Genomic DNA, 27,341 nt, shown 5'->3' with positions numbered 1-27,341 from the left:
ATGCTATACTTAGAAAAGCCCCCTTGAATTAAAATTCCATAATTAGCCAGAGAGCAAAGCAGTAGCCATTTTCCCCTCATTCCAAGAACAAAATGACAGTCCAAATTGCAAGGCAGCACTTTTAAACAAGTCATACTAGTATTTTCAAAGTACAAGAATTCACAGAACTCAGCATCACAAAGTTTTGAACCCACCAGCGATCAAATTAAGAAAATATTTTCACACTTACATTTACAACAGTATATAAGTTTGTATTTACTCCAGCTTTTGTTATTTAATCTAGCTTGATATTATGTAATTGCACTTAGGTAAAGGTCTGAAGCTCTTCCTCGCACCTAGGACAATTGTATTTCTTCTTGTACAGCAATTTTACCTTACGGAAAACACACCTTCGGATACATCTCCTTTAACTAATCATTCTTTCTTATGCAAATTTAGCAGAGTTACTACATCTTCGAAACAAACACTAACTCCTCATCAAATTTACTGGAAATGGAAGCTAAGTACCAGAAAGTGAAATTGACTGCATGCAAGTTCAGAAGCTATCAGGAAAAGTGATCTAACAGCTGACCACAAAGCAAAAACCCTGAGCAGAAACAGCTTTAATTCTTAAGATAACTCACAGCATTTAAGATTACTTTTGAAAACATATCTTCATAATCAAAAACTCTGATCACTTTTGTGAACCTTGTACTCTATTCAGTCACCACAAAAGCAGTGTCTGCCTGCTATTTTCATAAGTCAGCTAGTGTCCTGGTGTCCTTCATAAAAAGCCAACTCCTGTGATTTGGAAGGAAGAAGTATAGATGCATTAGGGAGAGAAAGATGAGAACATGTCTGAAAAATAGTAAGGAGAGAAAACAGAAAAAGGTGAAGAGGAGAAGCATGTGGTAAAAGGAAATAAGAACAACGGAGAAAGAAGTTAGAACAGAATCACAAAGAAAGGAAAAAAAAGTAGTTCTATCACTGTACCTGAATATCACATATGCATTCAGATCAAACTCTTCCTGAAGCAGTCTCAAATTCAAAGTTTTTGTTTGTTTGTTTTGGATGACTTGTTTATTTGGTTTTGTTTCACTTTTAAGTAAAATAATAAAACTGCAATTCTTATTTGGTTTCAAATTTGGACTCCCTTTCTTGAAAGTTTTCTAGGAGTTATCTTTTTAAAATTCGTAATAAAATCCAATAATTTAAAACCTATTTTACCATAATGCTAGAACTTTTCAGTCACATTTTTACCAAAAAAGCCCACTAAAAAAATGTAGCATAAGATTCTTTGTATCATTTAAGTGGGTTCTGTACTATAAATACAGAAACATAAACTGTCTCTCTGCAGTACTTGAGAGACAGGGAAGGCCTTTGGCTTTGTCAAGTCTTATTTGTAAGACTGACAAATGGGCTACAGTCCACGTAGTAACTTCCTCTGCCTGATTATAAGAGCTGATAAAAGAAACATTTTTTTTTTAATTTCTTAAAGAATATTCCAATACATACTTTGACAAGTAGTCTTTCCATAAAAAAAAAAATTATGCAGCTGACTTCCTGGACAAATATATCAATATTAAAAATGTATAAGGATGAAATAGAATCGCTTTCACTAATCTAATTGAAGCCTGAATTTAAGTGACTTGGATTTCAATGCATCTTTGTCAGTGACCTTTATCAAATATTGATACTGTATCAGCTCCCAAGACCTAGTCCAAAATTGGAATATTCTTTATGATAAGTCTATGAAGTACAGCATAAGAGACCAGCTGGTCTGTTCTCTGCAATGAGACTATGAAAAAAAATCGTGGAGCATCCACCTGAAACTACAAGTTTATTCAAAATAATTCCAGTAATTGCTTTAGTAGAAAGAAGAAAAGTAGCAACCAAGTTTATTAAGATTCAAGAACAAATATGTGTGATTTCCTCACTCCTACCAGCATACCAGACGTGGTCCTCAGAGATGTTCAGAATCATCTATGTGCACATGATGATAAACATAACAAATCACTCAGACTGTCAACTTAGCATAAAGAACCATTTCTACTTGACTGGTTCCCATGTCTTCCTAACACAACTACATATTCTCTCTACCAGCATAACATGACACAGAAATCCATGGTGCAAAGGTCAGGGATACACACCATCTTTTGAAAGAGCTATCACTCTGAATGCTCCCCTAATTAATGTATAATGAGGAATGCAAGCTATTAATGACAGGCTAAGCTCAACAGAAGAAAACTCAAACTTACCAGTTGAACAGTATGGTGCATTTTGTACTCCTCCTCGCTCTGGTGACGCTGCTGGATCTTTTCATTATGCTTTGCGATACAGATTTCCTGCAGGGACATAAAATATAACCTATAAAGCATGTAATTTAAATACAGATTTACATAATGTCATATTTAGCAAATACCATCTAGAAAAATAGAAACTGCAGAGCCTATTTCAGACAAGCTCTTTTACCTTAAAATGAACTGTAAATGAAAAAAAAAAAAAACAAGCCAGACAACCCCAAATCTATTACTTTTAACCATCAATAGAATAAATCCAAGTGACAGCTGCTTGTAAGTCTGTTCTCCAGCAACAATACAAGAGCAGAAAAAACACCAACCAATCTCTCAACACTTCATAAAGCCCTTGTTTAACCCTATGTATTTGCACACATGGAAAAAAATCTAACTCTCGAATGTACCACATATTTCTGTTTTTGCAAATAGGCAGCTTCCCATTTACAGGTGTCAGTTCATCTTTTGCATGTACTATCTGCAAGCACAGACAGGAATAAAGTTGTTACCATTCATCATGTTCATTTATTGCACTGAGTTCACATCTCTAACATCTCGTTTAAAACAAGAACTTGTTAAATTGTCTGCAAATAAGAATAGGTAAATTAGGTCACGTTACAACAGCTGACAAAGAAGAGGATGACAGTCAAACTTCACATAGATAGACAACTTCATTAGATGATACTGAGGGCCAGGAAATTGGACAGTATGAGCAATGGAATTAGACCTGGTATATGCACCACAAAGAACTAGAGCAAAGTCAGACATGCAGTCATAAACAGATCTCACAGTTGTGCAAGATGGTGCAATGTCAGCAGCTTGGAGTGTGACTCCAGATACAGTGTGGAGCTGATGAGGTTCCCACGTACCATTCAGTATGACTTTCTGGCCAGATGCAGAAAGGAACTTTACCACTGAAAGCACTGTTTAAAGGAGCTGATGGAGTAAAGCACAAAAATAAGGAGAGAAGGGATTTAAGAAACCTCACTATTCTGGATGCTTAAAATTGCAGAAAAAGGTGTTATTCTGCAAGTTGTCTATGGACATGCTTTCATCACATAAGAAAATAACGAATGTTCCTGTACAGGACAGTAAAACCATCAACATTACTGCTGTATACAGATAACTGACAAAAGCAAAGACTTCTGTGCAAATACTGTCCCACCTTCACCTGAGATATATTACAGAATGGCTTAGGTGGGAAGAGATCTTAAAGTTCATATAGTGCCAACCTCCCTGTCACAGACAGGGAACCTTCCACTAGACCAGGCTGCTCAGAGCCCCATCCAACCTGGCCTTGAATATTTCCAGGGATGGGGCATCCACAACTTCTCTGGGCAAGCTGTGTCAGCAGCTCACCACCCCCAGCGTAAAGAAATTTCTTACCAACAGCTATTCAAATCTCCCTTGGTTTAAAACTGCTCCCCCTTGTCCATGTCAACAGTCACTCTCCCTCTTTTTTCTAAGCTCCCTTTATGTTCTGAAAGGCTGTACTGAGGTCTCCCCAGAGCCTTCTCCAGGCTGAACAACCCCAGCCTGTCATCACAGGAAAGATGCTCCAACCCTCTAATCATCTTTGTGGCCCTACACTGGACTTGCTCTAACAGGTCCACACATATATACAGCCAAACACTGCTGGCCTTTGTGCATCTTTCTGGAGGCTTTTTTCCCCCTGGTGAAAAGAGTTAATCCTGGAACAGTCCATCAATTTAATTTGTAGCTGCGAAAGTACAAAATACTTCATCTCTGTGTTTCAAAGACACAGCAAGCTACATAATACTAACAGAGAATCTGAACAACTTTCTGTAATATTCCTAACTAGTTTATAGTTTATTCTCTATTTAGGTTTCAAATACTATAAAATAATGATCATGCTTTGGGTTTTTTGACATGTCTCATATACTCGGGGGCCACAATTTTATGCAATGTTTTCTCTTCATCATCAGTATTTAAACCTTTCTGATTAAATGCAATAATGAAAGATATTTTATGTAAAGAGGACAAACCTAACCAAAATGTATTTGGTTCTGACTTTGTAGTTATAAACAATCTATTTCAATGCAATTAGATATCTTGGACATGAAATAACAAAAACTACTAGGAGGGGCTGAAAACATGTTGCAGGACAGGATTAGAAATCTGAATCATCTCAACTAATTACAGATATGGTCTAAGAAAAAAAGGAAAGGTTGCAATTTCAGAGGGACAAATGCAGGGTTCTACTTGCAGACAAGATTAAGTGACTTCAAACAAAGAATGAAATAAAGAACACCCAGATGGAAGCATTAAGAAAACTAACTGGATGATTATGGCAGATGACAAGTTCAATATATACCAATGAACTCTGGCACAAAAAAACTAAACAACAAAACCATAATAATTGGGTGTGTGAGCAGGAATACACAGCCTACTGCACATGCAAGGTAGTCCTTTCTTCTAAGCACAGGGAAGCAGGCACATTATTATAGAAACATCAAGTTTGGAAGAGACCTTTAGGATCATTCCATCCAACTGTCCACCCAGCACTGCCATTGTAACCACTAAACCATCACCCAGCACCAGATCCAGGCACCTCCCAAATACCTCCAGGGATGATCTTACCACCTCCCTGTGAAATTATGTCCAGTGAGAGCCACACCTCTCTCTGTGTTGTGATCAACTGTGTGGAACAGGGAAAGCAACAAGAAGTAATGCCCATTCTTCCTTTATCAACTGACTGGTTTCACAGTATCAGATTATACTTCTATTAGACACTAAAACAGAGAGCTGAGGAACCACTTCAACCTTTGTCATGGGATAAACTATAATGTTTTAGACTAGTAACATGTAATATGTAAAAGAAATCTGAATTAATATTATATTTAACCAGTTCCAGAGACTTGCTTTCAGCTTAAAAAACATCACAATGAAAAGGTTAGCTTTTCATCTGCCAAAACCATATTTTACAATAAGCTTTCAGTGTATTTATGACCTTATGCTGCTGTTGTTGTAATAATAACAGAATCCTATGATGTTACTGCATCTACATGACATCAATTTTGGCATAGGCTGTGCTTTAAAATGTGGGATTGCAACATTCTAAAGCTGTCCTATTAAGTGAACACAAAAGCATGTGAGGAAGTTTCCTGGATGAAAGCACCCATTATGAACATACCCCAAACAGCTTCACCAATCAGTTGCTTCTCACAGTCTGCCCGTGATAAGGAATACCCCTCTCAGGTGCAAAATAATTTAATTTCATCACAACTCTGGTTTTTTAAAGACGATTTTTTGAGATACCATCGATGCCATTTTCTTTACCGACTCTTTGCTATATATCTAGCTCCCTAATAAATCAGCTGCTTGTTCCATATGATAATCTAATTAATACTAATGTGTAGCCAGCAGGGGGTAGACTGGCATAACAATAGCAATTTCCTGCATGACAAATCAATAGCTAGCTCTCTAGAAGTAAGGAAAAAAAAAGTGAAACTGCATTAGATTTTTTTTTAAGAACTCACTTTCATCAACACAAAGGAACATCAGGAAATGATTGTTTAACAAATGCAAATATATTTGTATAAAATTAAAAAGAGAGTAAGTAGCTTATATTCATGGTAGTACAGTGAAAAAATATCAAACTCTATAAAACAACGTATTTATACAATGCCAGTTCAGTTACTCTAGAGCCATAACTGAATTACGTTTCTAACACACCTTTAACAATAGTTTCTAAATAAAAGCTTGGTACAATTATTTGATGACATCACTGAAAAACTGATGTACCATCTGCAAAATTAGGGAAGGAATTTCTGAAAAACAAAATAGAGACAATAGTCACTGAAGTTTATACTTAAATTACAAATCGTCTTACTCTATAAAGAGTAATTTATTTCCTTCCACTGTGTTATCTTCTCAATAGAAAAGCTTTTCAAATACCTAGATGATGAAATTACTTTCTTCCAAAAAACAAAACTGATAGAAAAAAAATCCTATTGTTTCCTTAATCCTGGTACCTGCTGCTAGAAAGGAGACGTTCTACTAAGGACATCTTCAGTTGCCAATAATAGAGAAAGTACTGTAATTTCTAAACATATCATAACACTGTCCTATAAACCACTTAATGCATAGCTTGCTTTTTGTTTTCAACTACAGAACCAACAAGCTTATAAAAAGCACAACAAAAAAAGAAGAAAAAAATCCACCAATTCCCACCAAAATCTCACCAACCCATCCAAAACCTATATATAAGTCTGCTTCAAGATACTTTGCTGAAACACACGAAGTCAGGAACACAATCTGAAAAGCATTAAGTACACTGTCATCTCAGTTCAACAATAAATGCTTTTTAATTGAGACAGACACAGATATTTACCACGCAGTATGTACTTTCCATATTCACCCTCAAAAAGTAACTCTTCCACACAGCATTCAGTCATCACTGCCCTCATTCTCACCATCTACTGTCTGCTTTTGTATCCCATCTGTATCTTAGTTCTGCATACTTGACTTAACCTGCAAACACTTCAGAGCAAGAATCCCTTTTTGTCCCACAAATACAAGTACTCACACCAGGCACATTAAATAGTGTTCATTAACAATGTTTTGCAGTATCACTAGAAAGGTCATTGAAAACATAAAGTTTTCTTTAAAAAATGAGACTAATCTATGAGTTTTGATTTTCAGGTAATTGCCAGAAAGCTTAGAATGACTGCATTATCCAACAGTGAGAACTGAACTGCCCAACAAATGCCATACAATGACACACAACAGATTCTGCCCTTTCTTTTTGCTCAAAGACCACTTATTCTCTCCTGCAAGTTTAAACACACGTTGCTCTATGCTGATTTTTCTAGAAGCTGAAAGCTAAGTATCTCCCTGCAGCACTCAACTGCAGAGAATGCTATACCAAGCAGTGACATAAGTAAAGAGAGCTGAAACTAGTTCTGACAGCAACGCGAAGTCCAAGTTCCACATGGAGACATTACCTCTGGTCCTGAAAGCAGCATAGCCACAGCTATCCCAGCACAATGTTGAGAACTCCACTACTCCTCTATCCAGAGGCAGACAAGCAACATGACCATACACAGCTCTGCATCTTGTCACAGTGCACAACCAGGCATGCTGCTACTACTGCTACAGACAAAACCAACTCCTTCAGCTTAAACAAAGTATTCTATCACAGTATAACCTTAAAACAAATGAGCCACTGATGGTGACTAGGTCATTATACAGATTATGGGCATGCTAAATAATCTCTACTCCTGCTTCAGGATTTCTTCTAAACCTGTGAACTCCAATAAGTTAAGCAAAGAACAGCAAGCAGGCTTTTGCTTTTAAACAGGTTTGCCTACTTCCTAAGATGCCAGCAGTTTCTTTCTGTATCTAGGAGAAAATATCATACTATACTGTAGCCTGTGTAAATAGTGTAACAAGACAGGTAATTTCTCTTACTTAAAATACTAACATGATTCCTGATACTTTTTCTCTTTACAGACTCATGTAAAACAAACACAATGACAAAGCAAGCTAGTTCACATAATCAGCCAACAAGAAACCTTTCTTCTAACATTTCATTTGCAATCTTCTCCATACTGGGTTAACTAGAAACTGGACAGTGGCTGACAAAATAGAAAAAATCCAATATATATACATAAAATGTATCAACAACTTTTCATTTGCTCTGTTATGCGTCAGATTTAGGTACAGAAATAGATATATTAATTATGAAGTGAAGGCAAGACCTGAAGGGTTTACCATCAATCTGCTAGAACTCTTCGTATGAAGGGGCCATCTTTCACACAAAGGGACATGACTAGGAACACAGAACCAAACCAACCACTCATCCTAATTCAGAATGAGGCCTCAGCTGACATTTCTGCATACTTTTATAGTACGTAATATGGGGTGGAACCTATTTTCTAACAAGTGTGACAATGGTCTCTCAGAACTTTGACCTAAACAGCACACCTAGAATTATAAATTAAGAATATAGACCAGATTTCATACAGATCTGTCAAATACAGAGTATGAACAACATAAGTTTAAAAGGATGGGATAAGAGAATGAAAACAGAACTCACTAGTGAGAAACACACTTGCAAATTCTCTTCTGCAAACATATACAAAACTACTCTCTGTAAAACCATTCATTCTAGCATGTATTTCCCACATGAAAGTATTCTGATTAGTTAATAGAAATAAGTTTACTTGCTGACTTCAAAGTAACTGAAGGCTCCTTTAAAGCTAGAAGAAAGGTAAACAGAATTTTAAATGTATCAATTTAATAATACATGCTATTTTATTTAATATCCTACAAAACAACTTCTAGCAAACAATGAATGTAATACACAAAAATTCTGGGAAACTTGTATCTGAAAGAAAAACTTTTGAAGTGTTATTAAATTCACTAATTATGTCCAAAAAAAGGCAATTAAACAGTACCTTCTTATTTCTGAGGTAGGCTTTCTTGGCTGAAATACGTCCACGCCTTGCTTCCAGCTGGCGGATTTTCTGCTGCAACTTTTGCAGCTCCTCTTTTTGCAAGTGTACAGATGTTGCCATATCCTCTTTTTCAAGCATGGCTTCCATACTTTCGTAAGTGTCATAATACACCACTTCATCTCTCTTCTCTGTTTTAAAGATATGTCAGCAATAAGAAAATCAAATCAATTGTTCATATTTGATAAACATTTTGTTTTCCTCAACAACAGTACTCCCACTGAGTTGCAAGATTTGATGCAGAAGAACGCCACAGCCCTCTGAGAGGTCTGCTACCAAAACTCAATAGGTCAAAGGAAAATCATTAAACAGCAAGACATTGTATGGCTTTAAAGTCTTTATGAGGAACAGAAATTAATACCAATGAATCTCAGACTGCTATTTAGGCAAGCTCAGTATATTAAAACACAAATGCAGTTCTAAATGTACAGCAATTATATGTAGCCTAATTTGAACACAATGCCCATGCATGTCTTTGGGTCACACAAGGGGACCCATGGTATGTAAAACAATTTTCTCTGGTCTTCACCATGAAGTTCAGGATAGACAAGACTCTCTGAATTCTTCAGCATGAGATTATTTTGTTACAAGTAAATGGTAATTTCATGTAAGGGGACTCAGACAACAGGACACCAAAAACCCTCTCATAGGTTTTTGATGTCCCAGTCACTGCTTCTGGGAAGAAGGGAGGGCAACTTCAAGGCAATCCTTCAAAGCATTACAGCCCTGAAAAGGAGGTAATAACTAATAGTTTCATCAACACTCATGATTTTTAGCTTCCTGAGTGAAGCATTTGGAATAACACTGAGCTCATCTTTAAATGCTGCTTTCTCATCTCTTGCCAAGCAGGAAAGAGTGGTGATTATAAATTCTTGAAAAATGTTGGGATGAAGAAGAAGCAAAGACCTCTTGTTCTTTACTGCACTGGCATAAAAAGTGGGATGTATTTGTAATACACCAAGAAGGAAATGCATTATTGCTGTCTGAAACAGGCAGATGCAGCTGGCATGTCTGCCAAGTATCTCTTCCATAGCAACACCGAATTTTCTTATTTCAACTTTATCAACTATTTTCACAAAGACTGCAGTTTCTCCTACTTCAACTACTTGATTATTTAGAGACGTTAACTGTTCTATCCACCCAAGCAAAGTCTGAGAAGGTAATTTCATTCACTGAACAATTCCCATATGTTTAGGAACTGTATTTTTCATTTTTGGTCCTATGGGATAGTTTTGGATTTATTATTAAACAATTAAAATGGCAAAGAAAGCCAGAACAGTGAACTGTTCTGTTGCCATGAGGGAAGGAACAGGGTGATGGTTTAACTGACTGAGGGCTTTATTTTGGATTAGCTTGTGAATTGAGGGCTTTTTTGAGATTTCTGGAGAAAATATTAATGACAAATTGTATTGCCCTGTGATGTGATTACATCTTAGTCTCTGACAGCCCAGAGGTTTTACTACCACTGTGTCAAAGGATTTTGATGCTGTCCTAGGTTACAATCCAGGATGTGCCCAAAATCTATTCCATCACCACCTTCATGAACTGTTAATGGGCCCATCAATGCCTTGCCATGACTCGTAGATAACTCCCTCCAGGAACTATCTCTGTTCACGGGCAATCAAGGACCTGCTGCAGGACTCACAGAATGATATCATCCCATTGGGATGTGCTCTGCCCAGAGGGAGGAGCCAAGGATCCTCACCTGGATATAATGTGGGATTTGGGCCCTTACCCACTCGATTTTTCGCAGAGGACAAAGGCCACCAGACCTTCTTTACGAGATCACTGCTTCAACTAGACTGCTTCATCTGGACTGCTACCACCAGTCCAGGATTTTCCACCGTTCCAGCTTGGTGCTCTCGGAGTTCCGCAGTGGAATGAGACTGCCCCAGGTTTTGTAAAGCAAAGCCCTTCAAGGTCCCTAGTCCTGTTTACTTTTAATGCTGTAGCTATTATTGTTGTTTGTTTGTTTTGTTATACATATTAGTAAAGAACTGTTATTCCTATTCCCAGACCTCTGCCTGAAAGCCCCTTTAATTTTCTAAATTATAGTAATTTGGAGGGAGGGGATTCAAATTCTCCATTCCAAAGGGAGGCTCTGCCCTCCTTAGCAGACACCTGTCTTTCAAACTAAGACAAATACACATTTCTTTTGTGTCTCCCATTCAGGGGATTTCTTTCAGTTCATAAGTAAGTAGACCCTACCATGTCTTCAGTACCAAAACTACCTGATTTCCCAGCCCAAAAATCTATCTGCCTCAAAACCACTTATTAATTCTCCAAAGAAGCACTCAGTCAGTTACCATTTCTGTAGGTCATTCACAAAGTTTCCAATCCTTATGCTCCAAACGTAAAGCTATAGTTGTTTCCATCACCAGCCAAAAAGGTGGAGATTCATGTTAGAGTGAGACAAATCTGTGATACCTAGGTTTTCACCTTTTCCAGACGCACCTCACAACACAATCCAGCTTCAAAACTCTCTTAGAAGAATTTTCTATCCAGAGCAAAATTTTTTATGCAAGCCCTACACCATAAAAACAGTAAAACAAAGCTTGCTTAAATACAAGCATTAAAGATAGAAATATCTAAAGGACAGAACTGAATAGAAAAATGCTGTATAACTTACAGGTATTGTTTCCACAGTTTGTAAGTACATGAGGTGTAGTAGGATAGTCTGGAAGCATAAGGTTTGCATTGCTGCTCTAAATCTGAGATAACAGTATGAGCTTTAAGTGCAGCAAAAGGAATCCCATTTGCAGATATAGCTTTTGAAAACCAATCACTTTCAAGAAATGAGTAATATCAAAGCATATTGCATATTTTTAGTTAATCAACTCCAGTAATTAAGACATTTCCTCTTCCCTGATCTTAGTTCTTCAAAACTTATATAGTTTGTATATCTCATATGCAAACTTCCAATATATTCCAAACTTCCAAATGACAACCATACCAGAACTTCTGTATGTGTGTATATATATATATATATGCCTTATAAACAGGTGTAAATTTTAATGTAACAGTACTTTTGCATTAGAGTACTACTCTTCACATGGCAACGAATCTGTTCCAATTTCATTCCCACAGGCTTCCCTGGACTCCCAGGAAAAAAAAAAACAACCAAAACTACCTTTCACAGATTATGTATTAATGGAAATAAATAAAGCACCTGACATCAATCTTCTGATGCTTTCAAGCTGTGCTGTCAGGAGCAGCTCTTCACATTTCAAGATCTCAAACTGCACTTCATATAACTGAAGCTGTAGGTCATAGTAATCAGCTTCTAAGTGGTCCAGATGGGCTAAGGCTTCTGTACCACCTTTCAGGCTCTGCATCTAAATAAAAAGAGAAAACAACAAACAGACAAACACCATACAACTCCAATACAATGATGAGAACAAAACCACAGATTTTATGATTACAGCAAGATGCTGTCAGGTACAGTAAATGTAACATGTTAAAATTGAACACATCAAGTCCTAAGATACATTCTCATCAGAAACACACTTTAAGATGCCTTTAATATCTGACATTTTTTTCTACATTTTCTACCACTTGATTCTCTGGAGGTGCATAATTAAATTCGAAATCTCCTATCTTCAATCCCAAAAGTCCAAAAGTAGGCATCCAGAAAGCTACTTTAAAACTTGTAAAAGCAGAACTGAGGAAAAAATGTGAAAGGATGTGGCAACAGGGATAAATACATTTATCACTAATCATCTTGTAATGACAGTTAAGTTGTTCCATTCTTTACAGGGGAATAAACACACAGATTAAAATACCTGTATATATTTCCATACTATTTGTATTATATGTTTGAATAGAAAAGTAACCCATAACCAAAATTAACTGCAATGATTCTCTTTCATTCAAACAAGGTTTATCTACTCAATATAGTCAGCAATTCAGATCATATTTAAGAAATGCCAGCATGTAAGGGAATCTTATGTGCTGAGTTCAGAGAGAATTCATGCACAACTACAACCTGCACACAGAAGAGTTAGGACTACATCAAAATTATTTACTGCTCAAAATATGTATATCTGATAGTTCCTCTCAGCTACTGGATGAAAGTCATGGAAAATTTTAAAGGAAATCTGTCATCTGTCTACCTTATAATTCAGGAGGACTGTCCAGTTTCATATTACAAACAGAAAGTCATTAAAAAGGGATGTCTACCAAGCAAAAATACAGGGCCTATTTAGCTACACATTTAAAAAGATATTTGCTAGCATGTTCTCTACATTATCTTCAAGTTATAAAACTGAATATATAACGAACCACAAACTCAAACCACAAGCCACAAACTCCAGGGTTCCTTGAGTTTTATTTATCATACATATTTAAATGACTATACTAAACTAGAAAGGTATCTGTACTGAATCAAACCAATCACCCATTTTACTCAATACCCTGTTTCGGGAAAATGTTAACTGCAAAAGTCCAGGAAAATGAAACATAACAGGCAGTGCAGTGATATCTTCCCAAAATGATTCACCAGCTTCTAGCACAGTCTGTAGCACAACTTAAACCACACTGCTGCCTCTTATACAAAACAGACTTATTTGACTTAATTCATAAATTTGTCCTATTATTTTTTTTAATATGCATGCTTTTAGCACCTGCATCATTATTTACTGACAGGGATTTCACAGCTCAATTAAACACAAATAGTTCCATGTACTAGTTATTTCCATAGAAGACTGCCGGACAGAAGATCTGTGAATTAATTCTTGTAACTTCTATTTTGAGTTTATTCTGCTGTATTTTGTAGTTCTGTATGGATCTTTTGTGTATCAACTATTAATCTGAAAATGCCACTAAGTCCTTAAGTGAACACCATAAACCTTACAACCATTAATGTATCATGTATGTGCTAGAGTCGAGTGCTACCCAAAAATGGCCTGTTATGCCATTTTCTTAGTTTGCAGCCATATTAAATTACTAATTTGACTAGAACAGAAAATGACAATGATCACGCAATTGGAATGTACTACAGGCTACTTTTCAAAGCAAAAAGACTGGTTCACTTGAACTCTCCAATTTTTCCATTTATGAGGGATAATGTTTATTGTTCAGGCAAGATATTAATATTTTTCAAGGGATTTGGCCTTTTTCAAGGATTTCCTCACTGTAAAAATGCAGCAAAATTTGGTGGGTTTGGGGGTGAGGGAAGTGGGTGTGGAAAATGTTTGTCTGTTTTTTAAATTAAGGTAGTGTCAAACGTGACCACACCTAAGAACTTACCTTTTCCCGTGAACTGTGGAATTGACTCAAAGCTTCACAATTTTTTTTTTCTTAAAAAACCAATGTTCCCAAATTTAAATCCACAGTCTATATAAAAACTGAATAAAGACAAAGACAAACACACAGCATCTTCAAAAGTATCAGCTCATCAAGTCAGAGCAGCTGAGTACTTCATTCAGTTGCACTGCTGTCTGCCTGATAAAGGACCTGACAATGCTACCTTAGCTCTACAAAGAGCATACATTACAGATGCTGTTAGTTACCTGTCCTGTTTTAGGGGTACACCACCGCTCTACTCAGCTTTCAGATGCAAAAGAAATGGGAAGTTAGTACTGGTTTATGGTTCATTCGCAGATATCCTAGCTGTGTAACAGCTCCCCATGAAAAAGTACAATAAAGAACTTGAATTTCAGCAATTTATGTTAAAACTTCATGTAAGATACTAATAATGTGCGCCAATTCAAAGCAGTATCATCATTCAAAACAGTAACATCACTTTTGGGTGTATTTCAGTATATAATTAAACATTTCTCTTCTTAATTGAGAGCAATTGTTTTGAATTTTTGCCTAATCTGTACCACTAATTTGCTGCATCCTTGGAAGCTCTCAGGCTGATCAACACAGTGAAAGAAACACAAAGAAATTTAACATTAGAACAGTATAGGAAACATTCTGCAGTTGTGCTGGTTTTGGCTGGACTAGAGCTGAGTTTCTTCACAAGGTTTGGTATGGGGCTGTGTTCTGGATTTGTGCTGAACTCAGGGTTGATAATAGAAATGTTTATTGCTGAGTAGGGCTTGCACAGAACCAAGGCCTTTTCCGCTTTTTGTACAGCCACTTTAGCAGGGAAAATGGAAGTGCATAGGAGGCTGGGAAGATACACAACCAAGACAGGTGACCCCAACTGACCAAAGGGATATTTCAGATCATGTGACATCATGCCCAGTATATTACATGGGGAAAGAGGAAGGGAGGGACATTTGGAGTAGTGGAGTTTTGTCTTTCCAAATCAGTTACTTATGATGGGGTCTTGAACTCCTGGAGATGGCTGAACACCTGTCTGCCCTTGGGAAGCCATTAATTAATTCCTTGGTTTACTTTGCTCTGCTCATATGTGTGGCTTTTGCTTTCCTTATTAAACTGCCTTTACCTCAATCCCATGAATTTTCTAGCTTTTAACCCTTCTGATCCCACTTGTGAGGGAGCAACTGAGCAGCCACATGGATATGGGTTGCTGGCTGGGGTTAGAACACCACAGCGATGGAACAAAAGACTTAAACTGGGGAGATTCAAGTTCAAGTTCCTATAACGCCACAACTTGCACTAACAAAAGCAAATAATTTAATCTCTACAGTCTTGGTTGTTGCATTCATCAAATCATAGTGTGGCTTGTGTTGGAAGGGACTTAATCTCACCAAGTTCCAAACCCCCCACCATGAGCAGGGGCACCTTTCACTAGACCAGGTTGGTCTGAGCTCCATCCAACTTGGTCTTGAACACTTCTCAGGATGTTGATCCACAACTTCTCTGGGCAATCTGTTCCAGTGTTCAGCCCTCAAAGTAATGAATTTCTTCCTAATAACTCATTTAAACCTATCCACTTTCAGTTCAAAGCCATTTTCCCTTCTCCTACCACAATACGTCCTAGCAAAAAAATTTATTTCCAAGACTAAATGTTCGAAAATCCATAGACAACCTGCTGAACATCAACAGTGTCCTCAAAAACTGACGTTTTTGTTCTGAATTGTCATTTTTTCTCAGCTAAAATCCAGATATATTAATTTCTTGAGCATTTTAGTCTCCTCAAACAAATATCCTGTTTTTATCTTTTAGAATACAGTAGCTAAATGGTTTGCTAGGAGGTATTTCAGTTCTACAAACATTTTCGTTATAAGACTGTCACCATTCTTCCCCAAGATGGGATTCCCAGTCATGCTTCTCACATTCAGCTCTATATACTAAAGTCTTTTACATTCTCAGAACACACGATGTGTATCAGAGCAGAAGCTGGTTGGTGCTTGTTATCTCCCCAACACTGTATTCAGACCCAGAGCTCTCTATACCTTGTAATATACCATTCCAAAGCACCTTGCCCATTAGATATTCCTTACTTCTCTATCCCCAAAAACCCCTAACTCACAGCTCAGCACTTTCATCCCAAGGTATACTACAATGAATCTTTTCTTTTCCTGTGCAGCCCCAAATACTTTAGCATATCAGACCAAACACTCATTCATTTACCAAACTGAAATATCCTTCAACAAAAAATTACATGTCTCCACAGGGAGAAAAATAAGACATGCCATGAAAAGAAGATGCATGGTTATGTTAAATGAAAACATTCAATATATTTTCAATTAGTACTGCTGGATTGTCTCATCAACTCTTGGCTAAGGATGACAACAGCCAGATAAACTCAGGTTTTCAGACAACTCTTGGATTTCCAAATATAAAGAGCACTAAAATACAGTAAACCTATTTTTGAGCTCTGGGTTTTGCATGTACTCTCTCTTCCCTGCAGTTCAAGCTGTCTTCTACAGACGCTCCTAAAATAGACACAAAGTCTATCAGCCTTACAAACCTACCAGCCTTTGCAGTGCTAAAGTTGTAAGATTTCTGCATAATCTTTTCATAACTGCACCATCAGTTTAGTCAAATTTTGCTACAACATTTGAAAAGTTCTCTTAAAACAATCATCTAATTGCTATCATCTCATATCATTGAAATCATCTAATCATCTAACTGAACATGCATTAACATCAGTATATGCGCACCGAACATCCATATGATAGCAAAGTTTAAAAGAGAACTTGTAGCATTGTTATTTTGAGGAGATATCATAAAACCCAATAAATGTGGATTTCTTCTTGCTAAAACATTTAAGCATAGTGTCCTGGTTTACAATACAAGATATATATTCTATTACCATCTGAGAAGGGTGATCATCCTTATCTCTGTGGGAAATGTCTTCTGTTATTGGGCCATTGAGTCCTACTGTATAACTGATAAGATTGCATCATCCCATTGGGAGATGCTCCAGCCAGGAGGATGAGCCAAGCCTTTCCTACCTAGATAAAAACTGAGGTTTAGAACATCAAAGGCAGCCTTTATCCACTGGATTCCAGAGGAAGAACCAGGCTTTTTCCACATCATCGCTGGACCCTTTGGAGGAAAACTGCACCAGCACCCTGACTGACAGGGTATCAGGTTGTATTCTGACCCTGTCAGTGGTTTTTGCTTTTTTATTATTGCATGTATTTTGTTCTTCCTTTTTCTCTCCTCTATTAAAAATTGTATTACTGACTTGAAGTCTCACTGGTTTTGCTTTTCAAACCAGTACACATAGTTTCGTGCATGAACTCTTTCCTCAGGAAAACTGTAGCTAGCAGAGCCCCCTCTGGAAGATCACCTTAGTAATTAAGGTAAGCAAAGAACTAGAGTGCAACACAACCATCCAGCTACCCATATATTTACTAATGGTCAGACACCTTCCATCTGGAGTGTCAGAGCTATTCTAAAAAGGTGGCCATGCCTCTGAGACCTAAACTGAAGAGATTACATAGCAGCCAATTTCTGTCCTATCCTTTCTCTTCATTTTACTCATCCCAGTGCACAGCTGTAAACATTAAGAGAAAAACTGTCTTCCTGGTTGACTAACCTGGAAAAGGTGAACAGAAAACATATCTAAGTGGCACAAAACTCACCACACCTACATTGCAACACCATTTGTCTAACATTGCTTCTTAATGTATGCTTTTATTTTCTACTTACTGGCATGAAAACTTACCTCCTCTTTCAGCGCATGTTTCTTCTGCTCCAAACAGATTTCTTTAGCACGCATCAACTGCAAAGTTTCCTTAGAAACTGAATACTGAAGCTTTTCCATACGTTCCACTGCTGCTGCCCATGCTGCCTTACCAAATTTCTTCTGGTCTGCTCGCATTCGATCATATACAGCTACACAAAGGAAAATAAAAGGCAGACATCTTACTAGTCTACTCTTCAGACCAGCACTGATCCTGCTGCAAAGAAAATGCACACATTTGTACTCAATAAAAATCTCATTAATACAACCATGTGGTCTTGAACTGCATCCCAAATTTTCCCCACTTCGATAAATACCACTTACGAGCTATTAAAGTCTCCAGCTTACCTTATACCTTATAGTGTCACAAATTTAAATAAACCTGAAGAGTGAAAAAATTACTATTTAAAACAAAGATTTCAGCTTAACTTCAAGTGCAAGTAAGAACACTGCATGAAATTTAATAAAACAAAAGAAAACAACAACAACAACAACAACAAAAAATCTACCTTTTACCTCAAAATGCAGGAGTCCCTTGCCTGATTCAGATTTACCACTCTTGGGCCCCAGATAACATCTAGGCAGACACATACAATATTTTCACCACTGAATATATACATCATGTGATACTATACTTAGCTTTGCAAAGCAAAAGCCACAGAAGTAATGGAATCAGAGGGGTGGCACTCAGTCACCACATGCTACTGCATGCTTTTCCTAGGTAGTAATAAACACCTTTATGTTATCATGTGTTTTTCCTCTACCATCTGTTAATATTTGGGTATGTAAGACTACCTGATGATCAACAGGAGGCCAAGAAGAACATCAAACAGAAAAACCAGGTAAATAACCTGCATATTAAAGCTCTGTGGCTGTAATCAGCCTTCAGGTGTGACACTTTCCACTGTTTTTTCCCCCAGATCCTGACTGCTGTACAAGAAAAACACGTGAACAAAAACAAGTAAATATCTATATACAGACATTATCAACTAGTAGTGTATCTTACTGGCTGCCTTTGTCATACTAGAAAGAAGTTGATTAGTGTATTTAGAATTTGCTCTAATTACATTTGTTCCAACATGCTTTAACCTATTAAGTCAGCCAATCAGAATAAGGTGGAATTTCACATTATCTTTAACTTGGGTTGTCACTGAACAGAGTAAACTTGCAGTGCCTGCATCTCTTGAGTCAGATGTGGCAGTCATGTACAGAGATGACAAGAAACCTACCAGTCAAAAAAAGGATTTCTCCTGTGGGTCTTGCACAATCACTATCACCAAGGCAAAGAAAGAAACGGACCTGCAGTCAGGCAGGGAGGACACTAGGACAAACTTGTCAGTGACCTAGAAAGAGGTCTGTGTGCCCTATTAAACTGGTTATTTAAGTTAAAATGGTGTAAGAATGAGAGCACATGGTGTACATACCAAGTCATTTCACCTTGCTTTACTGCACCACTTTTTACTAAAACCATCACATTTTTCAAACACAGAAACGCCAAGGTTATATCCATGAAGGCTTCTGAACAACAGAGCAGTTTTCACTGAGTAGTTAAACTGAGCTGTTGTTAAATGTTTAGAGCTAAACAAAAAATTACTGAAAGGCAAGGAAGACTAGAAAAAGAAATTAACTGAAAGATAATTAACTAATTAATTACTATGGGGATCTGCCATATCCAGTACAGAAAACAAAATCCACCAGGGACTCTATGCTTCCTAAACCCTTTGCAAATACAGAGTACCACTAATATAACTACATTGAAAAAGTGGCTGTAAAACTTCTATTTAAAATATTTATTCTGTTCACCTCTGATGATGTTCTGAAAAGGTGAAAGTTCTTTATAGGTGAAAGATTGAAAGAGACACAGAGGGGAAAAAAACAGGAATGACAATTGCATTTTTCTTATGAAGGACTGATGAAAAATACAGTACAACTCAGAATACAGTAAATATTAAATAATTTAATTTTTAATGTGATGAATAGGATGACAGAAAGCAACTACCTTTTTGTGTTTTAGCCGTTATTTCAAAATATTTAACTGTAAGATCTTGAATAGAAAGCACAGCCATGTGGGCTTTTTTCTGCCAATCAGCATCTTCTTTCTGAAGGCTCTCAATTCTTCTGGGGCCTAGGTAGTCATTCTCTATTGAGATCTGAAAATAAATCATCCCATAATTAAAAACACAATTAATTGCAGCTATTCTGCCAACAGCAAACAGCTTCAGGGCTAAGAAAGAAAATAAAAAGGAGGTAAAACTACCACCACCATTTCTATTCAGCAGCAAAAATCTCTTTGGAAGCTCTCCCTCCTCTTGAAAAAATACATCCACCTTTCATAATTATTATTCTTACAGGACACATAAAACCCACATATGTAAATTTTCTCTGTCAGCATCTTTTTATTACATATCTTACTACCTGCAGATTACATGCATGCTTCATCCAGGCTTTCTTCCAGCCTGGACTATTTCATTCTCAAGTGAATAAATGCTCTTCAATCAAGAATGAAGCTGACAACCAGGGTCGTGCTGGGTAGAAGTTGGATAGCATTTTAGAAGTTCTTCTTTGTTATAGGTAACTTTAAAAAATATATTTTCATAGTGCCTGGGAGCTCAAACATCCTTTCATTGACAAGATCAAGGCATTTCTATTCTGAGGCTACAGCTGTCTGAAGCCAATAAAAGACTTGGACTTCATTTCACAATTAATAAAAACCATGGCTTTTCTCTCCCAAACCTGGGAATTTTTACATGTCTGTCACACTACAGAGACTGCATATTTTGTACCATAATAAAATATTTAAGCATACTCATGCAATACCAAAGTATTAACTATTAATATTTTTCATATTTATCAGTCAAGAAGACATGTGACTAGTTATAGGCAAAACTGAACTAAACCAAAAGTGCTCATAACCTTGTATGTCCCTGAATATTTCAACCTGAAGTTCTAATGCCTCAAGTATTAAGCTTGATTTCACAAAGCTATAATTTGGTCTAAAAACCCATTCCACTCCACAGTTCAATTGCAAATGAAAGGTTTTTAAGTGACTGTTCAGGACCTACTTCAGCATATCCACTTGTCCTGTCGCTTAGATGGATAATTTTCACAAGTAAAACTAAATAGATTCCTTCTAAATACTTGTTCATTTCTTGAAAAACACTTGGAGGACATTAATAAGGTACCTGAATCTATTTCTTATAAATTTCAGAAACTGTTAGGAAGGCAACAGATGAAGTATAATGTGGACAAGTGGCAGGTGAATAACATTTTTACTAGATACATTGTAACATATCATTCTACAGAGCTTGTATGCACCATGTTTCCCACAGGCAATACTTGTGAGTGGACAGGTTTCCCAATAAATATTGAACTGTAGATGTATATACATACACACACAGATCAGTGAATTACACACTGGTGAAATTAATGCTTTCCATTTACAGAGAACTCAGAAACAGCAAACTCACTTGTGAAGCTGGATAAAAAAACAACACAGAAGTCTTTTTCTGCTCCTTGGTAGAGATGAGGTAACTTGACACTGAATTGACACAGGATGACTGAGTAATGTGAGTAACGTTCTTATTAGGCATGAGTTTAGGAGAGTAAACTTCAAAATAACATTTTTTCATCGTTTTGCCTAAACATCATTCACACATGGTGCAAGCAAAAGAGTTTTATGACTGCATAATATAATTGTATCTTTGTTCCCTAGGGCAAATACTTACAAGTAACAAAAAAGGAAAGGATCTTTTCATTATCCACAATCCCAAGTAAGTCATCCATGTATCATCATTTGCTCTAAAGGTGCTCATATAGCAACACAGAGAAAACCCAAGAAGCCTTGGCTTTAGCAACTGCATGAACAAGAACAGATCAACAACTTGCCTTAAGGCCGCAGGAACAGTGGCATGCTTAACAGAAGTGTGAAAGGAGCCCCAGAAAGATAAAAAGGATAGACACAGTTCCTTAATACTGCTTGACCTGCCTTCATGCTTGCTCACACCTACACATCCAGCCCAGACAGTCAAACTCTTAGAACATGGTTCTTAATGTCTTGTGGTACAATTGAAAAATCAAAGGTACAACTAATACTCATATTTGGACTTTGCATTCTGCAGCTTGGGTAAGGGACACACACACACAACATTAACTTTCTGGCTCTGAAGACACAAAATAATGGAGGATGGATGTGCTGGTTCTGGCTGGATTAATATTCTTCATATTAGCTGATATGAGAATTGCTTTGGAATTGTGCTGCAAACAGTCTTAGTTATACAGGGATATTTTAGCTACTGCTATGCAGTGCTGACACAGCCAAGGCCTTTTCTGCTTCCCACCTCAGAGAGACTGAGGGTTCACAAGAAGTTGGAAAGGGAAGGGAACACAGCCCTTTCCCACCACCCCACTGAGCTACATTAAGCAAGCAGCCATGTGGGGCTTAGTTGACAGTCACAGTTAAACTATGACAAGGAATGAGGCTCTCATTGCTATAAAAACAGCATTCAACCTAAAGGTGAAGACAGAATCTAGATGCCAGTGGGAAACTGTCTCAGACAGGTGAAATATTCAACATGCTTTCTTAATAAAGTGGAATAGCTAGAAGCTAAGGATGAACCTTGAACTGAAAAGCTTGCTCCCTTCACTTCTGAAGCTGCTGGACCAGACTATCACAAGCCACAACCTCTCAACAGCTATACCAGCCTGAGAGAACTGAGGTTCAAGGCAACTAATTCCAAATGAAAACGTTCAAGAACAAGCTTCCAGGCTGGAGTAACAATTCTCAGCAACAGAGACCTTTGTTACTCTTTGGATACATGAAAGACAGGATCTAATTTTGGGAAAAGCAGACTTGTCAGAAGGAGACTCCAGAATGCTATTCAATTAATAGACTCTGCCTTGAAGACAGCTCCCACCTGTGCTTTGATTAGGTCAGTGACTTTTGGAGTGGCACCACACTTTAGGAGTCCCTTCTGCGCCTCAGATCCAGCTGGCAGCTGCTCGCTGTTCCTCACTTTCAGGCTTATGATGTTCCTGCCTGAGCTTGCTTTGCTGAGTTTGCCTGATGTACACACCCTGTGGCCTCTGAGAGCCACTCCATTGGCCTGAAGGTGCTCCAACGCTCCCTGTGGGAAAACCAATCTCATCCCATCTCACATCCAGACACTTAGTTCTACCTGATTCAATTTCTCCATCAAAAAAGCCAAAAAGAAAAATGGTTACTAAAAAGAAACAATCAAAAAACCACAGTATAAAAGATACTGATTTCAACCTTTCCAAAGGTAATTACAGTCATTCTTCATAATCAAAACCAAATAACTATGACAAACTAGAAGATAGAGGGTGTACATGAAGGCACTTTTGGCCATGGACCTGGCACACTTTGGGGAAACACATTAAAGAGAAATAGCCATATTATGAATACAAATACTGACAGCACCAACAATTTAAAAGAATTACCAGTTCTCAAGTGCAACCTTTAGAGAATTATTATAATCTACTAGTCATTAATTACATTTATGCTTGTCGCCCTTTCAGGGCAGGACAAACAATCTCCAGAGAAAAACAGAGATGAACAACTGAGACACAGGTGTAAATATATGGTCCCCCTTGCCAAAAGGCTGTCATTATATCTCTGTCTAACAAAGTGTCACTAGAACAAATCTATACAAATACATATTAAATCATAATATTCTACTGAAATAACGTAACTGTTATACATTTATATATAAGATACAAGTTATTGATAGTGTATGTTATCACAGGAAATAGAAAGTAAGCCCATGGGGGGAAATAGTTTAAATGAAGAACACAGCTGTAACAGGGGGAAAAGTTGGCAAGTAAAGATAAGGAACACGCCTCGGTAGCTTGCAGCTTATGAAAAGGCAGGTTTCCTCCCCACCTGTAAATACCTCCATGACAGAAGTGACCACTCCCTCATTTTGTCCTAGCTAAGCATTTAAGAAGGAAAAGTAACCATGGACCACTAAAGAGCAACATGAACAGGCTTGTGAGTTTTGAAGACTATGTTTTCTGTATCATCTTCAATAATTAATCACCTTGATGTAACACAACAACTCTCATTATGGAATTAAAGGAAGCTCTTATGTGCTTCTGCATTCCATTACTGTTTGCAATATTCACATAACCTGTTTATGTGTTATTTTGCTCACCTTTATGATGCAAGTGTCTTCAGTTTTTATAGCTCATAAGAGAGCAGATGTCATTTTAGAGACGAAACAAATAATTTTCAAATTACTATTGTTCATGCTAAATATGACTAAAAGAAGGCAACGAATAACTAAGAAATGCTGTCATCTAATGTCATTTCTTGTAAACTTGTGCATCTACTTTTGATTTAATACTATTTTTAGTTAAAAATTAAGAAACTCTTAATATAGTTGAAGTTTTTTACTAACCTAAAAGGCTTTCCAGTTACCTAACATTTCTTCAAAGTGAGATTTTAGGCCTGGAAATGCTGATTTGGACTCAAAAGTTTTGGAAAAAGCCTGGTCTAACAGAAAAACCTCTCATCTCACAACTAGATGAGAAGCCAAATCTACAGTTTCTCTTCTACTCATCACCTTCTCAATAAAATTTTCCAGCTACTCTTCCCGTAAAAATTCCATATTCTCCTTGAGAGGAATCCAAGCTTCACGGTAAAATTTGCTATGACTTTTTCTCCCCCGATGATGAAACTTGCTTTTGTAGACTTTCATGTTTTACAAGTTTTACTTCAAATGATGCTTTGAAGCTAAGAAAATTATGACAGCTTTCACAAAAGTGGTTGTCACAAAACACAGAGGGAGAGAAATAGCAGAAGCCATTAACTTCAACACATCACACAAACACCTGTTTTCATCAGCTATTGCTTCAGACTAATGGAACATAAAAGAACACACTTCAACGCCGTACTGATATGTTTCTGAAGGAGAACAAATGAATTCTTCAGAGAAAACAAACTGAAAGGAGGTTCCTAAACTAGCCCATAAGCAAATGAGGGTGGATCAACAGAGGCAATGCTATACTGGAAACATTCTTCTCTGGAACAGTTTGCAAATTATGGTTAAGTTCTGAAGAGACTAAAGTAAGCTTATTGAGAGAAAATATGAGCAACAGGCCTGCAACGATGATATACACATATGCTATACATGTACTAAGTGAAGATCTTTAATACTTTCCATGTTTTTTTCTGGAGAATGGACAAGACTGACAGAAATAAGAGTTGGCCCAGATCACATAATAACTCAGGCAGGCATATGTCAAATCACTCCAGCTCCTTTTGTTATCCTTCTCCTGGATGGATTTGTAATAGGTAGAAAAGGAGGAAAATATGAGACGTAACAGCAGGTCAGTTAATTATAAGAACAAAAAAAGTAAGTTGAGTGAGTAGTGCAGACAACAGTGGCTAAACAAAAAATGGAAATGGCTTTACACATAAAAGCATTATTCAGATCAAAGGCTCAGCTATCTGCCTCCTCCAAGAGGTCAAACAAGCAAATCCAACCACAGCCTGCAAGACATAGCAGCCAGAAAACATGCATTTCAGCTTCATCTAGTCAGAGACTTCTCAAAGTTATTCTAACTTCTTTGCTGTTGTTAGTTTAACTGTGCTCTCAGCTGCTAACACAAACACAGCACTATTTCCCCACATATGTTATAATTCTGTACATACACCCCTAAATATATTAAGTGAAAGCACTCAGCTTTAAAGAGGACTTTACATTTTAGAGTAAAGAGTTTTACTAGTTCCATCCTAAGAAATATGGACATGGACTCCAATGTTAATACATAAAATCCCATTTAGTTTGCATGGTCTAGATTCCTCAAAATACCTGGCACCTGGGATTAAATACAAACTACAGGAGTTTTGATTATCTTAAAACATAGAAGAACATACACAATTCAGTAAAGACTGTAAGGGAAGCAACAAACTGAAAGGTGACAAGATGATACAGAAAGAAGACTGAATAATAATGCTGTGAACTGCAGTGGTCAATGTTTTTTCCAGAACCATGTAGAAAGAATATTGAAAAACTAAGTAGTCAGAAGAGAAAAATCACAAAATATATGGGTTAGGGCAAGCATAAAAGAGTGGGTTTATTTAACTGGTGTTTTGTTCGCAGACATGCCAGAATTTATGTAAAGGAGTGTTAAAAACACTAAGTCACAGTATTTTATACTGGCAACTGACAGAATTAAAGCTAAACAGTGCTCCCTGCATTAGTTAGGCCTTCCTTGTTTATTCATCTGTATAGCAAAAAAAATCTTTCTATACATTTCAGATTCACTAACTGAGACCTAGACTAAAAGAAAGCTCACCTTCAAGAAGAAAGCTTTTATTTTTAGAAAAATACATTTTTAAGAAGACATATTCTACTAGTTATTTGAAAATGTTGTTTAAGCCAAGTCAACTCAAAGGCAAGTGGGCTTGTGTGTTTCCAGACATTACAGATTCTGCCTGTGCATGAAAATGACTGGATGGATTTTTAAGTCTTCAGTTAAAAAATAAAGTCTTTATATACAATAGACAAAATGTTATCATATATATCAAGAGTTCATCAAAATATGGTTGACAATTTTTATACATAGATATACTGAAAAAAGAGAAACAGCGACACAAGTATTAGCCAGAAGAAATCAGATTAAAGACATATAAATAGCCATGAACATGGATAATGAAAATAACTGTAACAACTAGAAATGAAGCCCAGTAAGTTTCAGTATGAAGTCAGCAAATACGATGAAAGCTTACAAAATGTTTTTTTTTTCAGAGCACAATTGAAAAAAAAAGTATTAGATTTAAAACTATTTAGATAGTAAGGTAAAAAAATATTTTGCAAAATTTAGACTCTCAGCAAATTTTTCTACCTATGAAGGCCTTCAGTCCCTCTCTTTGACCTCCACAGTCTGAATAACATTGCATCAAAGCCTACTCCTTTTTTCTCTTTCCCTACCTCCAACACTGCAAAGAAAAAAACCATACATTTCTAGGCTTCACCCTCCCTGACTCTAATCCCCAGGTACACATAATTTAGAATTTTCTGCACATTTACCAGTCTTTCAAAGTTCGATCAAGATGCCTTTTGAATGGATACACTGATTCTGCATTCTTCTGCACTATTTCCTCCATTACTAGCACTTGAGGAAAAAAAAAAAAAAAGAAGAAATAAATTGATAACTCCCAAATTCTGTTACAGGCCTCCTTAGCTGATAATTAATCCAAATCAATAACAGCAACTGATGACTCTTTCTGAACACACATCTATCTGGTGTCCACAGTTAAACTGTGGAAATCATTGCCACAGAGCATGTAAGATAGACTAAAGAGTTTATTTTGCTTTATCTGTAGTTTGTTCTAAAGCACCACAGATTCATTAAGGTACCCCTATTTTTTTTTATACTTTCTCTCCCTTAACATTCACAATTTATAGATCGTTCTTATCTTTGATGAACCATATGCTTTCCAGACTAAGGCAATCCAATTCTTTTACTCTGGTCTAGCACTGGGGATGCTTAATAGGGAAACACCCTTACGTT

At 36.9% G+C, this 27,341-nt stretch overlaps 1 protein-coding gene across 1 annotated transcript in view; it reads right to left on the bottom strand.

The window, feature by feature from the left end:
* Nucleotides 1-27,341, bottom strand: part of JMY (junction mediating and regulatory protein, p53 cofactor) — a 62,858-nt gene that overhangs the window by 10,790 nt on the left and 24,727 nt on the right. Inside the window, exons 3-7 of the mRNA XM_062513734.1 lie at nt 19,804-19,954; nt 17,787-17,956; nt 11,922-12,087; nt 8,696-8,883; nt 2,238-2,324 (exon numbers count right to left, since the gene is read on the bottom strand). Coding sequence (XP_062369718.1) covers nt 2,238-2,324; nt 8,696-8,883; nt 11,922-12,087; nt 17,787-17,956; nt 19,804-19,954 — 762 coding nt within the window. The remainder of the gene's footprint in view (nt 1-2,237; nt 2,325-8,695; nt 8,884-11,921; nt 12,088-17,786; nt 17,957-19,803; nt 19,955-27,341) is intronic.

This window comes from Cinclus cinclus, chromosome Z, assembly GCF_963662255.1.
Source record: "Cinclus cinclus chromosome Z, bCinCin1.1, whole genome shotgun sequence".
Lineage (NCBI taxonomy): Eukaryota > Metazoa > Chordata > Aves > Passeriformes > Cinclidae > Cinclus > Cinclus cinclus.
This window is presented reverse-complemented; position numbering and strand designations above follow the sequence as displayed.